The sequence below is a fragment of the Cyclospora cayetanensis genome, unplaced genomic scaffold (genome assembly GCF_002999335.1).
Source record: "Cyclospora cayetanensis isolate NF1_C8 unplaced genomic scaffold, CcayRef3 CcayRef3_contig_100, whole genome shotgun sequence".
Lineage (NCBI taxonomy): Eukaryota > Apicomplexa > Conoidasida > Eucoccidiorida > Eimeriidae > Cyclospora > Cyclospora cayetanensis.
The window spans coordinates 48246-69949 of NW_020312038.1; the positions used below are offsets into that span (position 1 = coordinate 48246).

At 50.9% G+C, this 21704-nt stretch overlaps 3 protein-coding genes across 3 annotated transcripts; 1 reads left to right on the forward strand and 2 right to left on the reverse strand.

Moving 5' to 3' along the window:
• Positions 1 to 1349: 1349 nt before the first annotated feature.
• Positions 1350 to 2112, reverse strand: LOC34619371. The gene is made up of 2 exons (XM_026337832.1): positions 2109 to 2112; positions 1350 to 1945 (listed from the first exon to the last, which is right to left on the reverse strand). The coding sequence occupies exons 1-2, from the start codon at positions 2110 to 2112 to the stop codon at positions 1350 to 1352; spliced, it is 600 nt and encodes a 199-aa protein (XP_026193617.1).
• A 4910-nt stretch (positions 2113 to 7022) lies between these two features.
• On the reverse strand, positions 7023 to 8206 carry LOC34619369. Its single transcript, XM_026337842.1, has 3 exons — positions 8100 to 8206; positions 7519 to 7678; positions 7023 to 7268 (listed from the first exon to the last, which is right to left on the reverse strand). Exons 1-3 carry the CDS (start codon positions 8204 to 8206, stop codon positions 7023 to 7025), a joined length of 513 nt encoding a protein of 170 aa, XP_026193627.1.
• An 8398-nt stretch (positions 8207 to 16604) lies between these two features.
• LOC34619368 lies at positions 16605 to 20999 on the forward strand. Its single transcript, XM_026337851.1, has 9 exons — positions 16605 to 16703; positions 16735 to 17698; positions 17966 to 18180; positions 18334 to 18618; positions 18826 to 18955; positions 19372 to 19447; positions 19697 to 19862; positions 20194 to 20553; positions 20844 to 20999. Exons 1-9 carry the CDS (start codon positions 16605 to 16607, stop codon positions 20997 to 20999), a joined length of 2451 nt encoding a protein of 816 aa, XP_026193636.1.
• The last annotated feature ends 705 nt before the right edge of the window (positions 21000 to 21704 follow it).

Sequence of the window (21704 nt, forward strand, 5' to 3'; positions counted from 1 at the left end):
GAGAGGGAGACAGAGTGGGTGGGTGTGGGTGTGTCAGCACACACACACACATTTTCCACGGGCATCCGCAGACAGGCGGAAGCAAACTCGGCATCACATCCAACATGCAGGAAACACGCTTTTTGCGATGCATACTAGGAGGCATCGGCTGCGCTTGTTCCTCATAGCACAAAGCAACCAGTCAGAAGGCGCACAGAGCCTCTAGAGAGAAAAGAAGAAAGTGCCACATCTACACATATATAAATATACATATATATATATATCCAGGTATGAGACCCTAGACCTGTTGTAATAGAGAGACATAAAAGAGAGAGAGAGACAGAGGCAACGAGATCCGAGTGGAAAAATGGCAATCTGTAAGGACGTACGAACAGATATCCAGGAAACCTTACCGGCAGGTAGCGCCTTATTAATTATTTCTGTAACTCCCAAACAAAAGGTCCGCATTTTTTCAATCAGCTCTTCGTTGTACTCTGTCTGAAGAGACAACAAGGCACTACGAGTATGACATATATACATATGTATACGCCTTGCAGCCGAAGCACACACATGCCAAGCACTCTGAGCCCCCACCCCATCCAGAACCACCCCACATTCATCCGAGAAGGCCATAACTGGACTGCTCCTATAGATGCCTCTGACATCGCTGTTCCGTACAGAACGGCAGCAGCAGAATTTTAATAAGGTAATTCTTTAGCCACCTGAGACTGGAAGAGGGTGTTCATTCCAGCGCCTATACGCTCGCGTATGAGGGCAAGGGACCTGTCAGCCCTAAGTCGGAAACCACAAAGGAGGAAAACAGACGCCAAAGTTCACACGCGTTTTGTGCTTTTCTGGAAGAACACAGAATGAATAAGGGCCTTAGTGCTAGCTCCAGCTCTCTCTCTTTCTTCGCCTTCGCTCCTCCTCCCCAAAGAACACGCTGTTCCCAGCACAAGGAGGCCAGTAAGGCACAAAGCTGCGACAGTCTGCTCTCTTTCAGAAGGAGGCTTGCTTGCTGCTTTTGACGGGCTGGCTATACCGTCTACTCGCTCCTGTAATTCGACCCCCAGAGAAGCGACGAGTGGAGGAGCAGCAGCAGCATTAGCACGCCCAGATTCCCATTCCCCATAGACACAAAAAAGGATCCTAGGAAGCTGCTTCCACATAGCTATAGCGCCAGGAATGCCCATAGAGCAGCTGCAAAAGTACGAAACAAGGGGGCCAGAGAGAGAGAGAGAGAAAGAGACAAAGAGAGACAAAGAGAGAGAAAGAGACAAAGAGAGACAAAGAGAAAGAGACAAAGAGAGACAAAGAGAGAGAGAGAAACGCGAGCTATTATAAAGACACGCTAGGAGCCGCCTTCAGCTTTAAAACTGTTCATGGCATTGCCGTGAATCTGACTCTTTCTGCTGCTCCATCAAATGATCGCGCTCCTCTTGGATGCGTTGCAAGGCGTCTTTTACGGCCACGATATCCCTAGCAGCTTCTTCGCGTTCTCTCTGATTGGATAAGAGTCTCTGCTCGAATTCCTTCTTCGCTTCCGTCAGCTGCAGTGCCTGAGCCCTCGTTGTTTCTTGGTATTCTGCTAGCGCCTCGTCCAGCTGTGCATTTTCGACTTCCAGCTGCGTCTGCTCTTCGCTGACATAGTCTGTGCTTGTGCAGAGGAAACAGTTGAAGTCCTTTACCCAGCCCCTGGCTCCCCAAGTCTCAAGTTTCGAATAGTCTCGACTTGCCCCCATGATGCTATCGCTTGCTTGCTGCGTCTCGAGTCTCCGCTGCTGCACACGCTTGGCGATGCCAAATATCGACTTCTTCTTGTGCGGCTTCTTCGGGGGGAGGGGGGCCAAGGGCGGCGCGTTCGGATTGTCTTCTACTGCAAGGACCTCGTAGCTCTGGTGCCGGGGAATCCTCTCCCGGGGGAACCTATATTTGAACTTGCTGGGAATGAGCGCATGCAGATTGCCTGGAATCACAGCCCTGTGAGGTATGCCTCCGATCCCACACCAGCCGCCGATATCCGCAGAGGGGAGCGGCAGAGGAGGAGCGGTCTCCCCCTCCTCCCACGAAGGGGGAGGCAGTACAGAAGGAGAAGCAGATGGAAGCCCCGATAGGGGCCCCTCTTTTACCCATTGAGGGCTGTGCTGTTTCATCTGCTAGCTTTCAATCAAGCGTCGCGATCCTGTCGCCCTACCAAGGCAATGCTTCCTCGCTGCGAGGCAGCACTCTCGACAAATTACAGGAAGTGCTGCCCTAGCCTCTCGCGCCTTGAAAAAGAAGCAGGAAAGCCGCGAGAAGGACGCGCGGCGAAATCTTATCCCGTCCCTTGGCCAGGTCGAGTGGGTGTGAGCGAGCGCGCAAGCGAAAGGACTTCCTCTTCACGGGGATGAAAGCACTACTGCTGCCAGCAGAGCAAAGGAGTCGTCCCCCACCACGGCCACAGTCAAAGGGGAGCTCTAAATAGTGGCTGCTGCCGCGCGGCGCAGTTCGTGTAGAAGCTGAGTGCCGCGGGAAGGAGTGGAACGGATTGCTTTAGCCGCTACGAAAGCCTAAGGAACAGGCGCTGCGTCAAAGCCAGAAAATGAGGGGACGAAATGTGTCAAATAAATTGTTTTTAAATACCAGCCACCATGTGCCCTGCTGTTTCGTTGCTGCGCAGTGATCTGCGGTGATGCTGGGTAGCCAGCGGACGACACTGCGGATAGAGGTGCCCTCTTCGTTGCCGCTGAGAAGTTCGGCAAGAAAAGGCGGGAGAAGGAGAAAACCTTGTGATACAAACCCAAAGAGGCCGAGACTAGTGGTGAAAACTGCAGACGCAAACGTAACACAACGCCCTGTCTAGGAGGGCACAGCACAGCACAACTTGACCAGCGATGCAACCGCTAGCAGCAGTGTCGTCTGCCGGCGTTGTTGGAAACACGGGGTACTCAAGTCGCTTCTCACCGCGCGAGAAAAATGCAGTACATCGGAATGAAAGGCGATAATAACTTAGGTATCTATCAGGAAAGAGCAAGGCGGTCAAATCTTTACTATCGACTGTACCGCAGGATCAACAAACAGTGCGATCCACGCAAGCACTCCTTACGTTTCAAGGTTCGGCCGCAGTGTTGCACATGCATCCTAGCAGGAGAGTTCTTACTCATTCTCTCCCAAAATTCCTTGGGGTTTTTGATATTGGTAGCAATTTTCGTGCTTCCTTTCCTTCGTTTGCAAACGACGCCACCGTCTGGTTTTGCATGTTTCCCCTGGTTGCGTGCTGCTCCCTAGCAGCCTGCGCGGCCGTCCCTTCAGAGCTTTCTGTATTTGAACTCCCCAATGAATTCCGAGGAAGAAAAATCTGCAGAAGCCAGGTCTGCAAAGGGAGGGAGTGACAGCGATGGGTCCAACGCGAGGAAAGCAGCTGCCCTTTTCTTCATGACCAATGCACCGCCAGGGGCCCTCAGAGAAGTAATGGAAAGTGCGCCACTATTCCCCTCTCTCCTGCGACTCGCAGTCTATATCGTGTCTTGCAGACTACCATGAGCAGCTGCTTCAAATTAGAATGTCTCTTTTCGCACGCAGTGTGCAGAGTGGCCCGTCACGTGCATGCAGTGCAAGTCACCATGCCCATAAAATCTACTCGTATATCTCTTTGCACATTGGTGTATCATGATTCCTGAACTTCCGACTCCCCTCATTCCTAGACTGTGCGAGCCCGTCTTGAATAACACATCACCTCTACGACCGCGCTTCCGAAGCCAGCATCTTCATCAGGCTGCCTCGTGAGAGGGGGAAGGGGGGAGGGCCATTTGTTGCCTGCTCGTCATTCCCCTAGCACCGATGCGCAGCACTGACTTCTTCGTCCTTCCTTGCACACTTTGCCACGCATGCTGTGCTGCAGACTGCGAGCTGCTTATGGACGCCTCAGCAGTCTCGAGTCGCTCTCTGGCTGAAGCCCTCGAGCAGTCCGCAGAGGAGCAGCGCTTGATCCTCGCCCTTCCTTCAGGAACCTCCTCGCAGCAGGTACAAGAAAAGAGAACCATTTTCTTCCCTGCGTGCGTTGTATTCTCCTCCGCCTCGACCCTCTGTCCTGCGTAAATATGCGCCTGTTCGCCCTTCTGGCTTCTCTCCTTCGCGTTGCCACGCTACCACAACAGTGCAGAGTCATTCTTGCGCCTCCTTATTTCGCTCCCCGCTTTCATTTCCTTAATTTCTCGCAGTCTGCTCTTGCTACGCAGCTGCAGGCAGTTCTTTCCCCCTCTGGACGCATCGCAAAGTCCACTTACCTCTGTTCGAGCACCAAGCAAGTCCTGACGATCTCTGCTAGCGGCAGTGTAAGAATTAGGGAATGCAAATAAAATTTTCTCTTAAGCCTAATACCCCCTAGCCTGGCGGCTTTCCCCATCTCAGCAGTATCGGGAGGAGGCGGCACCCGCTGCATGCGCTTCCAGACTTCCCCCCTACCCTTCACTGAACCTCGTGCACTCGTGCAATACGACATCTCGAGAGCATATTTGTATATATACGCGCCTTCGGCTTTCAAAGTCTTTCCACAGCTGTTCAGGTGAGTCACAACTGTGTCCCCTGTGTGCTTGCGGCTGTACAATCCCTCAGGATCTAAATGTTTCCGCCTCTCCAGCGGCTGCAGATGCCTTTCCTGCTCAAGTCGAATCTTTTAGGTGTGTTTTCCGTTATTCCCCCGCCACCAGCAGCAGGCAGAGGGTGGTGGAACGGCTGTTGTCACTCGAGGCTGCTGCATCGGCACACGCCTGGGCCGCTCCCTCCATGCGAGCAAAGTTCGTGTCTGCGTAGAAAGATGACTACGTGTCTTCCACTCTCCCCCCTTTCGCCTCAGGGCTGCCTTGCAGGCTGAACTCACGGATTACGTGAAGCGCTGCTTCGCATGCGGAGCTCTGCGGCAGCTCCTGAGCCTCCCCGTGTCTCTTCAGCAGGCTGTTTCGGTCCTCTCACACGCGGCAGCGCCAAGCGAGGCGTCTCAACCTCCGCTGAGAGCGATCTTGGCGGTTCACGCAGAAAACACTTCCAGCTGCTGGTGAGGCTGCTGTTGGCTCGGAGGCGGGAGGTCAAGGCCGTGCATGCATGCTCCCTGTGAAGCGACTGGAAGTGCACTGCAGCGAGAAGAAGCGAACACCGCTGTCAAAGGAGTCATAAAGGGCATTTTAAGGTGTTCTCGAGGAATCATCAGGGTGTTGCACGTCGCCCTTGTGCCTTGCGGCTCTGTAGGGCGTGCGATTGGAAAAGCGAGTGGCGCTTCGTTTTTGATCCGCTAGATGCCAAAACTGGCGTTTTCCTGGAGGTGAAGCTGCACTTGGCACTCTCGTGAAAGAAAGCGTTTAAAAAAGCTCGGATGCTAGGGATGGCAGTTTCACGCATCGCTCAAGCATTTAGGGTGTTGCTGTTGGTGTGTGGAATAACAAGTGTTTCCTTCTGCGTGTTGAAAGCAGTGTCTTTGCTTGGATGGCATGGGGGACGTCGCGCCTGCCTCTCGGGATTGGCGGGTTGCTTTCTCCGTCTCTTTTGTATTGCATGCAGGGTGAAGCCCGTGTGCGGTGCTATCTGCACGAGGACGCTTCTGTCCAGGCAAACTTTAGCCGTTCCTTTGCCTCGGAAAGACGAAAGAACGCGGGCATAGAAGGGGACCAAGAAGAAACCCTGCAAGCGGAGAGCGGCTCCAGTGGTTCCGCCTCCTCTTCTTCCGTTAACCCCTCCCCCACTGCCTGCAGCAGCTCTGAGGCTGCTGCCTCATCCGATCCATGTTGCATCGCTGCTGGCAACTCGAATTCACCTGCTGCCCTGGCGCGGCAGATGGCAGAGGCCGTGGAAAGGCTCGAGGCTCAGCTGCAACAGGAAATTCAAGACTTCTTCGCAAGACGAGGTGCGGTTCCTCTCCTCTTACTCCACCTGGTGCAATACACTGCGTCACAATAGCTGCAGACTAAGCAGGCAGGACGGGCTGCAGAGAAAGGCAAGTAGAGACACAGAGCTTAGCCGACTTAGACAGAGAGAAAGGGGGAAAGAAATACTGACAGAAGAGGGCTTGAGGCTTTTGTTCCTATTGGATAGATCAGGCCAGGGTGCGGAGTCGTGTGCTGGCGGCAGTGAAGGGAATATCATGCACTGAGGAAGCTTTGGTGCGTCGGCGTGGGATGCGTGTGGGGGGTTGTTTTCCGAGTGTGTTTTTTGTTGCGGTTTGGTGTCTTGCGCCTTCAGCGCTGCGAGTCTCGAAGGTCTTGCGCCGTGTGCTGCCCGTTCACGGGAAGCCATTTGACTGGAGGCAACAGAGCCTCCAGTTAAAGCCACAGCAGCTCGCTACAAATGAGACTGCCTAGCGCGAAAATACGGATTTTCTTTAGCATTTGTAAGGCCTAAGGGCCTTCTAGGGTTTGGGGGTTCTCGCATGTAGTCTAAGGCTCGCACTTTTGACCGGAGGGAGCAACACGCCTACAGGATAGCCGCCACCACTAACAGCGGCTGCTCCCGCGGCACTTTCCCCCACCTAGCCTGGCGGCTATCATGCTCTGCACGCAGCGAATCTGGATGGCAGGGCGTAGACTTGAGGCATTAGAGCCCCCAGATTTTAAAAAAGTTGCATCTTCAGGCCAGGGGGGCCTTGTATATGCTTAAAATGCGGCAAGTGTGCCATGCCTGATAAATTATTGTGTATCTGCTCTGGCCGCTCCCAGGGAGATGGTCAGGCAACAAAGCCGCCAATGCGCTGCCAGCCAATTGATCCCCTAGAAGGGACCAGCTCAACTGAGAGCCGCAGGCACGACGGCGGGGAGGCCTAGCCCTAAATCATATGAAAACTTGGGAATTTCGCTTTTGAAAGTATGCTCAACGCTGCGCACGAAGGGAAAGGGGCTAATAAAGTAGACGCGGTTGTTCGAGCTCACCATAAGGAGAGCATAAACCGCGTGTTCAAATTGGAACAAACTCTGTACAGCCCGCGTGTGCGTCATGAAGATTTCAGCCAGGAATGGTGCGTGTTCCACCTCGGCGACCTCATGCAAAGCTTGAGCCAAAAGATTAGCACATCATGCGAATCACGAGATAAACAACATGCTCGCTCCGGACCTCTCCGCTTTCTCCTGAAAGAGGCTGGTCGTTAGGGTCTTTGCATTGAGAGCGGTGTAGTCGAAAGGAGTTATTGCAACAGCGTCCACCCCATTTAGCTCATACGCGTGGCCAATCTCCATTTTAATGACTTCATTACCTTCAAAACGGTGCAGCCACACTTGCGTCTTTAGAGGGCCTGATGGGTCAATGAACGTAACCTCGCCATCGAAAGCCTGTAGCGCAGAAGCACGACAGAACAATGGAGTGGCCTGGATCCAGATGCAGGCAGAAAAGCTGAGGTGTATACAGCAGATGCAGGTATACATGCACGCACACTGTAGGATCTCATGCAAACGAGCAGCGGTGCTGCTTGCTTGGGGGTACCGTCCGAGAAAGCTTATCAATGAGAGCGGCTCTCAGCCGGCTCGGCTTATTCAGTGACAAAACTGGTTAGTACGTTGTGCCAGAAATGGTTTGTTTTACTCGAACAGCCTTGAGGAACGCGCAGTATCCCTGGAAGTACCGCTTCGTGTCCTTTTGGCAATCTCTAATAAGCTCCGTGCGGCCTTGATTCGTGGTAAACTTGAACGAGGGCACCGGCTTGCGGGGGCGGAAGTGCATCAGTCCGTTGGGAACGCTGTGCCTTTGAAGATAAGAAACAGAGATGCACGCGGAAACGCAGCACCAGACTCTGAATGATTAGCACCTCTACAAGAGATCATAGACGAGCCTCCACGGGAAAGCCCCAGAGGACTGTGGTGGTAAACGTGGCTGCATCCGGAAATCTCCCCTCCGCTGTAAAATGTGGAATAACGGATGAACCGGCCGAATGTGCAGAGGAAAATGCCAAGACATACACTGGTAAATGAAGGCGACAGGGAGTGCACAATTGGGTAGGCAAGAGTAAAGGCAACAGTCGCAGCCAACAAGCGGTTGGCTGCGGCGCGGGCGAGACGAGGATCAGGAAAAGCTCGAAAGTCGTCAAACTACCGAGAGGCAACGAATAAAGACGGCCACAGACGCAGAGGGAGGACAGAATGACAGAGTGCGTGGCTACGCCTTACTTGCTCCAGGTGAGAACGAGCACTCCCTGAGAGGCTGCGTCAAATGATAGGTAGGCCCCCTCCTCGTCATTCTCGATGGGCTTGGAGTCTTTTCTGACAATAGACATTTTCTCTGAAGGCAAGAAGAACGCGTGCTTGCTATTCCGGGTCTTCTTTCGCCCTCCCCACAAGGCTCTCAGGCATAGACACTGAAGGGGGGAAGGAAACCGTTGAGGTACCAGCGAGCAACCAGTTGAGTCACAGAAGATAGAATCTTTGTAGAGCAAGGACAAACAAAAACAAGCAAAGGACTCCTACTGGCCCTGGATGGTCACAGCCGCTTGCCTACCACGCTGTAAAAGGAATGTGAAAAAAGGCCATCAGGAGCAGAGCAAGAGCCGAAGGGCATCAACTGAAACCAAAAAGAAGGTCTATGTATGAGGAGACAAAGAAGAGGAACACGAGCATAGAGGATCTCCTGCTGCTCCACAGCTGCAGTGACGACTGCACCGTTGCTGCTGTAGTCTACGTTCTGTCACATATGCTGTCCGTCACTTCCGTCGCCTGACCTTTTTTATTTTCCTTATGGACAAAATATCTGCTTGTAAATTATTTCGTGTAGCTGATTATGTGTTTTTTCAGAGAGAGATCGTTTGCGGACGCTGTGCCTCTAGCCCTCTAGCCAAAGTTGCATCTGCATCTGCAATCGCTACAGTTGCATTTAGTGACATTTCCTTCTTCAGTCCTATATGGACTTGGGCATTTGTGCAGGGCCTTTCTTCTTTCTCGTTCTCCCGTTGTAGTGCTCAATAAAGAGAGGATTGACACAACAATGAGTACTGGAGTGCCTCGGGAGGTGAAGGCCATCATCAATAGGTAGCAAGCTTCTCGGCGGGGTCGATAAGATTCAGTGGTAGTTCGCCCTCACGAGTCGGTTATTTTACGATGTACTGCCTGAATGGAAAGGCTAGCTCCATTCTATCAGCTTTTTTTTGGTCCATGTGCTCTACACAACCGCCCGTGTCGAGCGCATAACAAGAACTCGGCACTTTGCATTGCACTACTTCTATTGCTTAGGAATTGCTCAGAAGTAACCGTTTGGCTTTAGTAATCTGACATCTTATTCACCGCGGTTTAGCAGTGGCTCGAAAAGATAAGAATCAATGATTCGTGCTTGTGCTTCTAATACAATGTGCAACTAGCTGTGGATGCTCGAAACCTTTAAAGGGTACAACAACGCACACATTACATGTCCTTCTCCCCTTACATCGAAGCCTTGAATGGCGGGGATAGGGGGAGCTCTGTAATGAGGGGTTCTCCGAAAGTGGCCTCAACAAGAGCTGCCGCTTCAGACCGTGGGTAGCCGCGCTTCCGCCCCCGCGTAAGTATCCCCACGGCAGCAGTAGCCTCTCTTCACCACATTTTGATGCTTCCCTCCGTACGAGGCTCCCTCGATTTGCTAGAGAACCGGAAAGGATACCTTAAATATGCCTATCATCCGCTGCCCGCGTCCCTCAGAGCTAACTGCATCAGTGACGAAGGACAGCTGTGATACATGTAGGTGCACCCCCCAAGCACTCCGAGCAATTACAACTAGCTGCACAAAGCATATAGGGGACATGCATACGACACTGCGTCTGATTGGATCGAGATCATGCTACCCGGCAATATGCTGACGTACGAACAGACAATCCAGTTGTTTTGTTTTTTACTAGTTCTGAACTGAATACAAGGGTAGAGTAGAACCCTTCGAAGTGTAGCTTACACAGCTACACTACTCTCTCCTTTGTCGATTCCGAAGCACATGCCCTCGCTGTCCATGCCTGACCATCAAGGCCAGCTCTACACTGGGCAGCAAAAGAGTACCTGCGCTATCTCCACTCCCCAGGCAGACAAAAACATGAAAAAGAGTACGAGTAAGGGAGCCAATGTGAGCATCTCCTAGTTCAGAGACACAGAATAGAGAAAGACAGACAAGCTAGCCAACAATGAACGAGGACAAAACCAACCCCACCGCGGCAACTCAATGGCTCGCTGTTGTCCGTTCGCTGAAGTGTGAGCCTCCTGCTACGAAAAACAAAGGAGAAGCAAAAAGTATGGAGGCAATCTACGTACACACTAGTTAAGCAGTACGTCTGCGCCCCATAGAGCTTTTTGCGCTTGCCAAAAGAGTGTTCAAATGCAGCATAGTCAAATTTTGAAGCCCCAACAGAAGCACAGGGAAGATTGTAGACGCCGCATACATGGGAATTCCTCTTCATGAATTTGCATTCAGAAAGTACCTGTACAACTAACAGAGAGCTTTCCAAGAAATGGTCATAGATGAAGTGAGCTCTATCAGGCAAGCCATGCACTGAGAAGGGAAATATTTTAAGGGAGTATCTAGCAAGTGAATCAAAAAGACACGCAACGCCTCCTACAGGCAGCAATGCCCGCAAATGCTTTTCCATAAATCATTGATGTTGCAGTTCCCCACCCCATTCAACAGAATCTCCGGTCTACAGTGTCGTCGGCATTCATCAGACTAGGGCATCTGCGGTACTCTATGGAGCATCCGCTTTCAAAGGGGCGCATTCTGCGCGGTAAAGTCCATGCACGATTCGGAAAGGTTTACTACTCTTCTAGGAAGCCAATGTTAATAACTCTGGGACACCTCCAACTTTAGGAGCAGTTGATGGAACAAGATAGAGTGTTGACTCGCGAGGAGTATTTAGGCCCCTCCTAGCCATTTTCATGTGGGCTTCCTGATGTGGCCGCTTTCTGGTCCATTACGTCGGGCAAACCGATTTACCAGGGTCGAATCTGCAGGCGCGAAAAACACAGCTTCAAGCCGCTTATCATATCTTTGTGCCTCTTCTCTTCAGCTTTTTTCTGTTCCTTAAATCTCTCTGCTACTACTCATGGCTGTTGACGCAGGACCACTACTTCCAGTTTTGAATCGCAGAGGGGCTCCTCAGTGTTGACCATGAATGCGGCGAGCAACGGTAGACGAGGTTCCTGTCGTATTAAAAACTCGCTCAGTACAAGGAAAAAAATAATCCTAGAAATAAGGTTTTAATGGGCAAGTGGTCATACAACTGCAGAAGAGTGTGGTTGGTGCGCTTTGTACGGCATCTGCATTGGGATGGCTCGCAGTGATTATATTATGCCCAGTGCTTAGGCAGGTCACAAAGTCATGCCGCAAAGCACTATCAAACCTCTGACCCCTATCCGTAATGACGCGCCAAGGCTATCCGTTGAGCGTGTATGCATGAGCCAAAAAAATGAGCGACTTCCTGATCATTGGTACAATTGGGTCAAGGGATGAAATCGGCATATTTGCAGAGCCTGTCGACGACAACGCAGATGCTATCCTGACCTTGGGCCTCCGCCTGTCCGAGAATAGCTCTCACAGTCGGATTATAGCACAACCTATCGTGCAATTAGAGTGTTTGCAAATGGCCTTTCAGGGGCACTGCGAGGCTGTAGTTGTTGACAATCTTAGCAAGGCAGTGGATTCAAAACGTACCCCAGGCCCCTAGAAGATTCTCCGCACACATAGAGCTTTCATTGCACTGAGAAATCCACCAGCACCCAAAGCTGCAGAGCAAGGCTGGAATGTACAACCAATGGAGCCTCTGCTTTGCGAGCCACAGCAACACATCCTGTACGTGGTAGTGGTTTTCGGTGTTCCCCGCTCGAGATTTTGGCAGTGGTAGCTGATGCACGGATGTCGAAAGCATAAGACTCAAGCATTTTAGCTAGAGAGCGCGAATGATTGCGACCAAGAGCGGCTGCGCAGCAAATTAGCAAATCGCATAGGCGTCGCAATAGCGCGCTGACGTTCACGTTACTTATGCCCTTCACATACTTTTCATTGGAAACTTGTACTACAGCAGCCCCATAAGCGAGCCAGCATAGCTTCGATTAGCAAAGTCAAACCTTTTTCTGTCATGCGCATTAAGGACTGATGGTCGATCTGGACATTAAAATAACCCTCATACAAGTGTTGCCGGCAATTTTCACGTTTCTCCACTCCGTGTACACTTCCTTCGCCCGCACTGGATACCGCTGCTCGGTTTTTCGGTGAAGCGATCATAATAGCTCACGGAAATTATGTGCTTTGGATAACCCGTAGCCTGCTTGGCAAAAATTCCACCAGCTGCTACGGTACTAGCATCGGTTGCTAGGAAGGAATGGCTCTCACACTGGGCAGTGCGAATGCTGGAGGAGTTTGAAGGAGGCCGACAAGCGTCCTTGGCGCGGCCTGATCTTCTTCTGTCCAGGCCACAAAGTGAGTTTCTTAAGTAGATCAGTTAGGAACGAAGCATCCCTCAGAGCAAACCAAACAGTGACATTCTGCTAATGAGAGGGAAGTTTATGGAGCTTCTTGACGTCCCCTGCAGATGCGTAAATGTAGTGTTCACGCCTTCACTATTTTAAGTCTTGACGGATCTGGCAAGCGATTGTTCTCATAGAAGACAAACGTTCTCCTGTCTTTACACACCACTGCTATCCTGTTACAACTGAAGAGCAAGCCATGAAGCTGTAAGTGCTCGTGAGCTTTTCGGGAAGATACCAAGCTCTTCATCCAGATAGGCAGCCATCCACCCCTTCTTGACATTCTTCCTGAGATCCAAATCTCCCTTTCCATTGTTTCTGGGGCACTGACAAAAAGGCATAGATTTTCCCTCAAATTTGCGAGTGTGAGAGCGGAACACCGTTTCGTGCCTGTCATTTTGGTGAGTGGGGATTCATAACGTATCGGTTCATTCAAACGACCGATAGACCACTGATCCGTGTAATTTCTTAAATAACTCGCCTATATTAGGCATCGGAAACTTCTGCTTCAGAGTAATATTGTTCAGGGGCTTAAAGTTAATGCGCATGCTCTACATCGCTTGATCTTCCGCACCAATACCTAGATTTGTCAAAAAACACTGTTCGACTTTTACGCTTAGCCGTTTTAAGCAAACGAATCATTTGCCTGCCACCTGCTTGTCTCCCCATGCTGTGGGGGCATCCGGTATCACGGAAAATAGCTTGGGGCTGAACCAGGGATTGGCTTAAAACGGTGCGGTGGACGAAGAGCAGGTGGTCAACCTGTTGATAGATTCTCATTACCTCGCAAATTCGCAAATTCCGTTTTGTGGTTTGCCTATTTCTGCTGTTCTTACAATCTCATCTCATTCAGCAATAAAGCACCACCTGGAGAGCCAAAAAGACGGCATACATGCTAAGAACCGCCTTCTGCTATAGGTCTGCTGAGCCGCCCGCATGAAGGCTCTGCCTCACTTGGCTAAAGCCACTCATAAGGGATTAAATAAGCGCTGACGAGCAAACCCGGAGTAGGCTCTTGCCGGTGCTTTCTTGCATCCTAGTCCCTACAGTGCGCAGCTGTGGTACCTTTCGCACCCTCCATTGGGTCACCAATATCATTTAAAATCACTCTGTAGTGCACAGACTAGAGTGACCTATCGGTGGAGCCTTGTCAATCTTTGCTTTCTGCCTCCCATTAGCAAACCTGAGTCTTTGATACTACGCCAATGATGACAAGCAACTTGCGCCTCTGCGCCGTCTCCACGGACAATAACTTGCGTAACAACTCTTGCTTGCGTAACAACTCTTGCTTGCGTAACAACTCTTGAACATTCATGTGAACATACATGAGCACAAAATTGACCCACGGTATGTCCTCAACTGCGACTGGGCAGGCTGTAGGTCCCTTCACTGCGCCGCATACTGGGTGGAGGGTTTGTTGCTTTCCTCGATGCACCTTCTTTGCTTTCCTAGCAGCACCCTTCCACTGAACAAGTCCCATTTCCCAGGTTCTCTGGCTTGTGCATGTGCTTGTAGCTCCAGGTTTTGACCCTATTTCCTGCGACAGAAGCTGGTGCGTTGTGTAAAGGGCCGTTTGGGCCTACTTAACAGCTGGGTTTCTCAATCTTTGTTCTTCGTCCATTATAAACTGTAAATCGTGGCCGGCCGCCACAGAAAAAGTGGCCCCGGGCTCTTCAGATCCTCCTCAACCCGACAGAGTGGCAAGGGGCTCTACTGAGGCTGAGTGAGCGCGTTACGAGAGCTTGCAAACTCGATAAGTGTTTTGTGCAACCTTCTTGAAAGTCGTTGGAAAGTGGAATTCAATTAGAATCAATCTGATTTCATTTTTTAAAGCCAGTGCGAATGCTCTAAAACGACGCCCTTGGTATGACTTTCGCTTCCCACTTCACCCTCACTCGACCAGCTACCCCACGGCTCTCGATTCGATACTTATAAAAAACACGCACTTCTACACAAAATCAACACATAAAGCCTCTTTGGTCATCGAGGGTTGTATCTGCTTGCATTCTTGCTTACACACTGAGTTGGGGCCTTGGGACAAGAGCTTTTTCATCGGTCTGCATCGTGTGAGTCATGCATCAGCCACTGGCAGCTAGTTGGGAGCAATTCCTTGATATCTTCTGATCCTTCGGCCCTCCCCATGGTTAAGCTCAAACTCCCTGTTCAGCTGAATCATGGGAGCACAGCATACAATAATAACAAAGTATGGAAGACCATCGCCCCTGGCCATCAGTCGAATCACTCAGCATCACTTCTGGATAATGATCTAGATGCTCTCGCATTTTTACTACAATTCGTTGTGGGGCTGAAGTTCACCGTAAACTAAGGGCGCGCAGAGCCTCGAACTATTTAGGTGTTTGTGCTGAGAAAATGCCTTCAACTGCGAAGAAGGTAATTGGAGGTACGATTGTACTCATTCACTACACCACTCTCAAGGAACATGCCGCAAGGAAAATTCCCTTTTTCTTATGAGTAAGCCACAATCTAGGTACTTTCATAACCAGCTGTTGAACTCTTCGAGTGCTTGCCCAGGCGTGCGCCGCAGCATTAGCAGATGCTTGATGCATGCTGTATACCGCATTAACCAGCGAACCAGCATTCCGCGAGTGAGGAATACGTTCGCTTCAGAATGACATAGCCCTCTCCAGCGTCCTGAGGGGCGGCATCGGGGCGCAGCTGCAACCTCTAAGCACTTCGCGTTCTCATTCAAGTATACCCTGTGTAGTCGAAGGTGCCGACCCACAGTTTAGTTTGTTACAGCTCTAGATGCTCCATTTCCTCCCTGGTAGGCCTGTTCCCCTTGTCTCTGTCTAGACACTAGAAAAAGTTGACGAAATTGCGGTTTGCACAAGTTTGGTGTCTTGGGGTGTCGCCAGTCTTTGTGTACCCGGTGGAGAATACTTTACATAGCAAGACGAGGCTAAGTCAAAGAGGAAGCGCGAAAATTATGTAGAAAGGGGAGAAGGGCCTGCGAGTCTGAAGGCGATGTCTGCTAAATAGTGGACCCTTTTGGTTCGACTCTCACTGCTTTACATTGTGCGCCGTTTTGCACGCCTCGGGAAGTATGTATGTAAACGCGCGTTTCTCTGTACAGCTGAACCAAGATCTGTGCACACTACGATACAGAAGAAGTGGCCGCTTTGCTTATCCTGATCCACACCAGGGCAAGTCTAAAAGACAAAAATCTAAACGAGAAAATGCCGAGCAAACTTCCTCAACCTACACCTAGCACCTTTGTACACCAGGACTAGTACATGTGCCTTAGAGGTTTTGTATATTCCAGTCACTGGCTTACAACGAGTTACGGGATGCTACTCGCGATTTATTCATTTAATTTTAAAGGCAGGCAATCATTATAATCACAGTTGGGATTTCAAATAGAGGAAATAGAGGCAGCGAAGATGGCAGGCACCAACCACCAAGGAAAGCTATCGGTAGGGACTGCCACTCTCAGAAAAATGAAGCCGCCCCCGGTTAGCTGCTCATAATATGCACGCAAGGGCTAAGTAAAATGTGTAACTCCGTGATTTAATAAAGCACTACTAAACGAATCGCTATGAACGCATTTCTTAGAGCTCTGTGTCAGCACACCGCTTCTACAAGATTGGTGAGGCAACGGGGGGCCCTGAACCGCCGCCCCCAAGACAATCGGTGCATCGACAGCAAGGCCAGCTCTCACCCGTTTTTGTCGTCTTTGGGGTTGCTGGTACCATTTTTTTCCCACAACAGACAAGAAGGGGTCCAAATACAACTCAGGATATCAGCCTCATGAGGGATAGAGCTTCGACTGCAACAGCCTGCTGACTAGGCACGTCCACAGGCCGCTACCGCCCCATTACGGCCCTTCCTGTCGGGCTTTCCAGTGTATTCTACAGAGGCTTAAACGCGACAAGTAAGCACCATCGCGCTCTAGTGCCTTCCTGCACGTCCTCGCAGCAGCCAAACTGCGTATGGCATCCAGCACTAAGGGCCGGCAGGGACAGAAACAGCAACAACAGTGCCGTTGACAACAATCGCGATTTTCAGAGTTCCGGTCCAGCAGGAGCGCCCCCCTTTTTGCCGCTTGCGGGGTCATAGTGTACAGCCCGCTTAGGACCCAACTTGGTGCAGCAAGAGCTGCTGCTGCGGCGCGTACTTCCCCCAGAGCAGCAGCGACACCAAAAGCAGCGACAGCCGGAGCCTCAGTGTTGACAGGGGCTGCCGGCGATGGGTGGAGGAGCAGGATTTTGCTGCCCCTCAGATCCGTCGGAGGAACCAGCAGCGCCGCATGCTAACAATGAGCCACCCCCAGCAGCAACATCAGCAGCAAGAGCTGCCACATCGGGCACAGCACCAGCTTCACAATGACGACGCACAATTGCCAGCGCGTCCAGCAGCACCAGCCGCCTCTGCTGATGCGGGTGTTAGTGCTGTAAGTTGTATGCTCAACGGCGGCAACGCCACTTCTGCAAGAGAGTTAGTGGTTCAGCAGGCAGTTCCCTTCTCTCCCACTCCCCCATACCCCTTGCTGCCTCCCTTCAGCGCTGACGCTTTTGCCGTTTCTTCTTCCCTTTCTGCCCTGTGGGACGAATCCAGTGAGAGGCCCTCGATCCTGGAATTGTTGTTGCAGCTGCTGCAGCAGCTCAGCCAGGATCCCAACAGCGAGCTGTACAGGCACCTCCTCAAATATGGGATACTCGCAGATACAGGCATTCCGCGTGCAGAACTTGCTCCAGTGGAAAACTGTGGTGTTTCAAACTGCAGCAGTGAGGGCGGGGGGGAGGATTGGGCAGAGAGGGCAGCGGCAGCGAAGGCTGTCGCCGCACTGCCTGGAGTGTATATACACCCTCCTGATGGCCTCACTCTCAGTCCAGAGGCGGTGAATCTCTGCCCTACTCAGGGCCCGCCCGAGCAGCAGGATTTGCAACAGGTGTTGCAGCAGATGGCACTTGCTGCTGCCGCTGCCTTCGAGGTACTAGATCTGCAGCCTCCCGCGAAGCAGCATGCTTCTGCAGCGGTAGTTGTATCGGCACCAGATCCAGCAGAGGCAACGTCTGCTGGCTCGGCAAAGGAAGCTCGACGGCAGCAGCAGCAGCAAAACACAGCGACCGAGAATTCGGACGCCACACGATTCGGAAGAGTCCACGACAGCAGCAGCCGCAGCCGCAACAGTACCAGTCGCTCCTTGGCGGATTCTGAAGGAAAGGAGACGAGCGACAGCATTTACAGCAGAGCAGCAGCAAGTGGTTTTCCCCCCTTTCGGTCATACAGAGAGGTGTACAAGCACTGGAAGCTGTTCCAACAGCAACTCCTGCCTGCAGGTCTGTCTCCTCGTATACTTTTTATGGCTTTCTGCGTCCACTTTTCTCGCACATTCGTCGTGTTTTCTGTGTTGTTTCACTTGCTCGTTTTGTTGGATGCCACCGACATGAGCAAGATGCTAGCCATAGCAATTCTTGGGGATGCCTTCCGAGTTTTGGTAGGGTTGCGTTCTTACTGCCTGAGCCGATTTCGTATTTTTTGTTGCCGTGGTGCTGCTGTTCCCGAAGGGCCCCTTATCCTGCGCGCTTTCTGCATATTTGCTGCAGGCTTTTCGCATTCTCTTTTCTTCGGTCGTTCCTTTGTCTTCCACGTGCTGCAGCAGCAGCTTCCTGCGTTGCTTCCCTTGCTGCGGGCGGCAGGAGGGGCAACCCTGAGCGACAAGAGCTTTATGACTGGCTTGTGTTCCCTAATTGGGATGAAGCAGGGGCTTTTTGATGCAATTTATAAGAGGTTTATTTCCAAGAAGGCGGTATTTCCGGAGGTAAGACCGAGCAGGCATTGCTGCTTCGGTTCCTTCCCGCAGTTTTGTATTTCGATGCAGGTTGAAGCCTTACTGGTGTAGTAGGGTCGCGTTCCTTTCGTAGCTTTTGTCGGCCATGTTGGCTTATCTTCCCGCTATGGGCTTTGCGTGCAGTCTGTCCTCCCGTCAGAGACTGGTCTTGGTTTTTTGCAACGAGATGCGGGTGGCGCCCTTGAGGAAGAGATGGGGGTTATTCATTTCTGTTGCTGCACGAACGACAGGCGTTCATCATCGCTTACAAAGTTGATCTCAGCAAAAAATATATTCTCTAGGCAGCTCCCCAAGATGCCCAGAGACTATATTGCGCGTCTGGTGTTGGATAGAAGCCATTTTACTTTTTGTCTTTGCAAGAAAGACAGGGTTGTCGGCGGTGTCTGTTTCAGGCCGTATTTTCAGCAGGTGGGCGCGGAGCACCATGTGGGGGTTTTCTGCTTATTTGTGGCTCTGCCTCTCACAATTCAGCATAACGCGCTGGCTGCTCTGCGTACTTGTGCAATTGTGCAAAACGCTTCCTACGATCCTCCCCACACAGGAGTGCCAGACAAAGAGTTCAGTGGCAACCAAATATTGTGAGCTTTGCACTGCGCATTTTTGTTTTCCTTGCAGCGCTTTGCTGAAATCGCCTTTCTCGCCGTCACCTCTACGGAACAAGTCAAAGGATACGGAACACGGCTCATGAGTCACTTAAAGGAATTCGTCAAGAAAAGCGGGATCGAGTATTTTCTCACATACGCAGGTAGACCTGCAAGCTCAACCGATAACTGTAACAGCCAAAATCTTTTGTCTGCAAACTCTTTTGGACAATTCTTAGTGCTTCTCATTGCAATTGACTTCTATTTCTCTACTTTCGTATTTATGTCTAAGCTCTCCTTGCCCTGCTGCATGGGTTCACCTCAAGCTTTCTGCTTGCGCACTCAGTCTCCATGGGATGCCGCAAGGCATTTATGATCTTTCTCAGCTGTGATCCACAAGAAGTGGATGGATAGAATGAATGCAATGAGTCCCTGAAGTTTGATGAATACTTTTTCGATATTTTGGTGTGCAGTTGCCTCTTGTTCATGTACTGCAGCAAAAGGTGCCCTATGCAGATCGTTTAGGCAGACAATCTGCATCACCTTGTCTACTGGCAAAGGCTCTGTGTGCTTTCCTCAGATAATTTCGCAGTTGGATATTTCAGGAAGCAAGGATTTACAAGCCGCATTTCTCTGCCGAGGGACCGTTGGCTGGGGTCAGTTTTTCAAACCTTTGCTTTCCTACTTTCTTTACTTGGTTTTCTTTTCTCTGTACGTTTTTGGTTGTGTCATTTCTTCGTAGGCAGATCACCGTTCTGTTTTCACTACCCCTTCGTTTACTATTACATATTGGCTCCCCCTTCCTAATTGTTGTTGCTGTAGCCTTACTTAGTGGGAGTCCTTTATTTTTGCTCATGCTAGGTGCATGACTCCTTTGGGCTTCTTGCCTTCTGATTGCTCCCTAGGTATATCAAGGACTACGACGGAGGCACATTGATGGAATGCCGAATTAGCAGCAAAGTGGATTACCTCAGGCTGTCTGCCTTGCTAGACAAGCAGAGGAAAGCAGCGGAGGATTGCATTGAAGAGAGCACCAAAAGGGTCTTGATGCCCGGACTGGACATCTGGCAGGTACTGCACGCAAAGGGATATTTTTCATTTTGGGGGGCAGCTTTTTGACCCATATATGGCGCACGGTACTTCATCGTCTGATGTCCCTCTGGTTCTGCATATGGAGTTGCATACTGTTGGGGTTTCTTTTCCAGAATTGGCCCATCATAAAGTAGGACTTTGTCACATAGAATCCTGATTTATCTCGAACCTCACCATTTCTATATGTTGCATGGGGCATGAAGAACTCAGTGGCCCTTTGCATGCACTGCGATTTTGTATAGGATGAGCATATGCTTTGTTTTGAGAGGACACCTGTGTTGCATTGCGGTGTCTCTGGCTTGATATTCAGAAGGATCCCTCTCGCGTGTTGCAGCCCTCTGAAATCCCTGGCCTCATTGCTGCAGGGTACAAGGAGCCGAGTACGGGGGCAGATGGAACTGGTGGGCCGGGCAAGGCGGTAGAAAATGGGAGTGGCGCTGCAGGCGGCACAGCAGCTGCGGCAGCAACGGCGGCTTCCAGCAAGCAGCAACAGGAGGAGAAACAGCGACGCTCCCTGAAAAACCAGATAGCAGCTCTTTTATGTCTGCTGGACCGCCACCCCTCCTCCTGGCCGTTTAGGCGCCCCGTCTCTGTGTCTGAAGCGCCAGATTATTACGAAGTGGTGAAGCACCCCATCGACATCAGCAGCATGAGAAGAAAGAACAAGAGTGTACGCTTGCCCCAAATTCACCTACATGGTGTCTCCCTTCAGCCTCCTGCCGGCAGACAGGACGACACGCGGAGTGGTCGTGTCTCCCCTAGTAACTTTCTTCAGGGATTAGTTGATATACCTTTGATCATCATTTTCATTTTTTTGGACTCTGGTAAAGGCTGTTGCAGAAGCGACCAGAAGCAACCAGAAGCAACAGTAGCTGAACCGTTAGCGTGACCCGTGTCGTGTCCTTTTCCGTTGGTTAGCTTCAACGTGCTTTCGCTGATGTTACGCTGGCTGCGTTGCAGGGTGGGTACCGGACAAAGCAGGAACTCGGATCAGATATGGTGCGGATGTTCGAAAACTGCCGACTGTACAACAACAGCGACACGATTTACTACAAGTACGCCGACGAGCTCCAGCAATTCATTTGGCCCAAATATGAGGCATTGTCCGGCCCGTAGCTCTTCCAAAATTCAGACCGTAACAACTTTTGGGACGGAAAATTCATTTATCTCGTATGACTAAGACCGAATTCCTTCGGGTTAATGTGGGGCGGGCTGTTGGTGCCAAATTTGTAACGCCTAGGTCTCAATCGGATGTCTCCAGAGGAAGACACATATAACTTTAGACTCGATACAAACTCGATAGAACCTGTTGAGCGTTTTCCAAAGCCCTTCCCCTCCCCTGCCCATGCTTCACTGCGTCCTCGCTATCGGGGGAAAGGGACAGCTAGGGTGCGTGTAGTTGCACCCTCTAAGCACTCCGAGCATTCACAGCTAGTTGTATATAGCATCTAGCGCACATGCACAAAACATTCGCGCCTCGTAGAATGATGCTAGCGCTGCTTCAAAATAAAAAAGCTGTACGAACAGAAAAACGAATGGGTTAGTTCAATGAAATCTAGCTAGAGTAGTAGAACGTGCTGAAGTATGGCTGAACCTTCGAAATTCGCTTTACTGGTCGAAATAATGGAAGGTGCAACAGTGTATTGCTCTGAAAAGTTGGCCGGTGAGAACAAAGGCCTGTGTGAATCGGAAAAACAAAGCATAAAAGAACTGATTTGTCTGTTTGTATAGCTTGTATTTCACAGTAATGTTAGTTTTAATACAACGAATCACGATGCTGTGTGCGTTTGCGCTAGAGGTTGGGCACAATTGTCCACGGGT

Coding starts and splice junctions, on each gene's coding strand:
- LOC34619369 (XM_026337842.1), bottom strand. CDS start 8,206: ATGTCTATTGTCAGAAAAGACTCCAAGCCCATCGAGAATGACGAGGAG. Junction 7,679..8,099: donor CTCGTTCTCACCTGGAGCAA/GTAAGGCGTAGC, acceptor TTATCTTCAAAG/GCACAGCGTTCCCAACGGAC. Junction 7,269..7,518: donor CGTTCCTCAAGGCTGTTCGA/GTAAAACAAACC, acceptor TCTGCGCTACAG/GCTTTCGATGGCGAGGTTAC.
- LOC34619368 (XM_026337851.1), top strand. CDS start 16,605: ATGGGTGGAGGAGCAGGATTTTGCTGCCCCTCAGATCCGTCGGAGGAA. Junction 16,704..16,734: donor CCCCAGCAGCAACATCAGCA/GCAAGAGCTGCC, acceptor GCACAGCACCAG/CTTCACAATGACGACGCACA. Junction 18,181..18,333: donor AGAAGGCGGTATTTCCGGAG/GTAAGACCGAGC, acceptor CTTTGCGTGCAG/TCTGTCCTCCCGTCAGAGAC.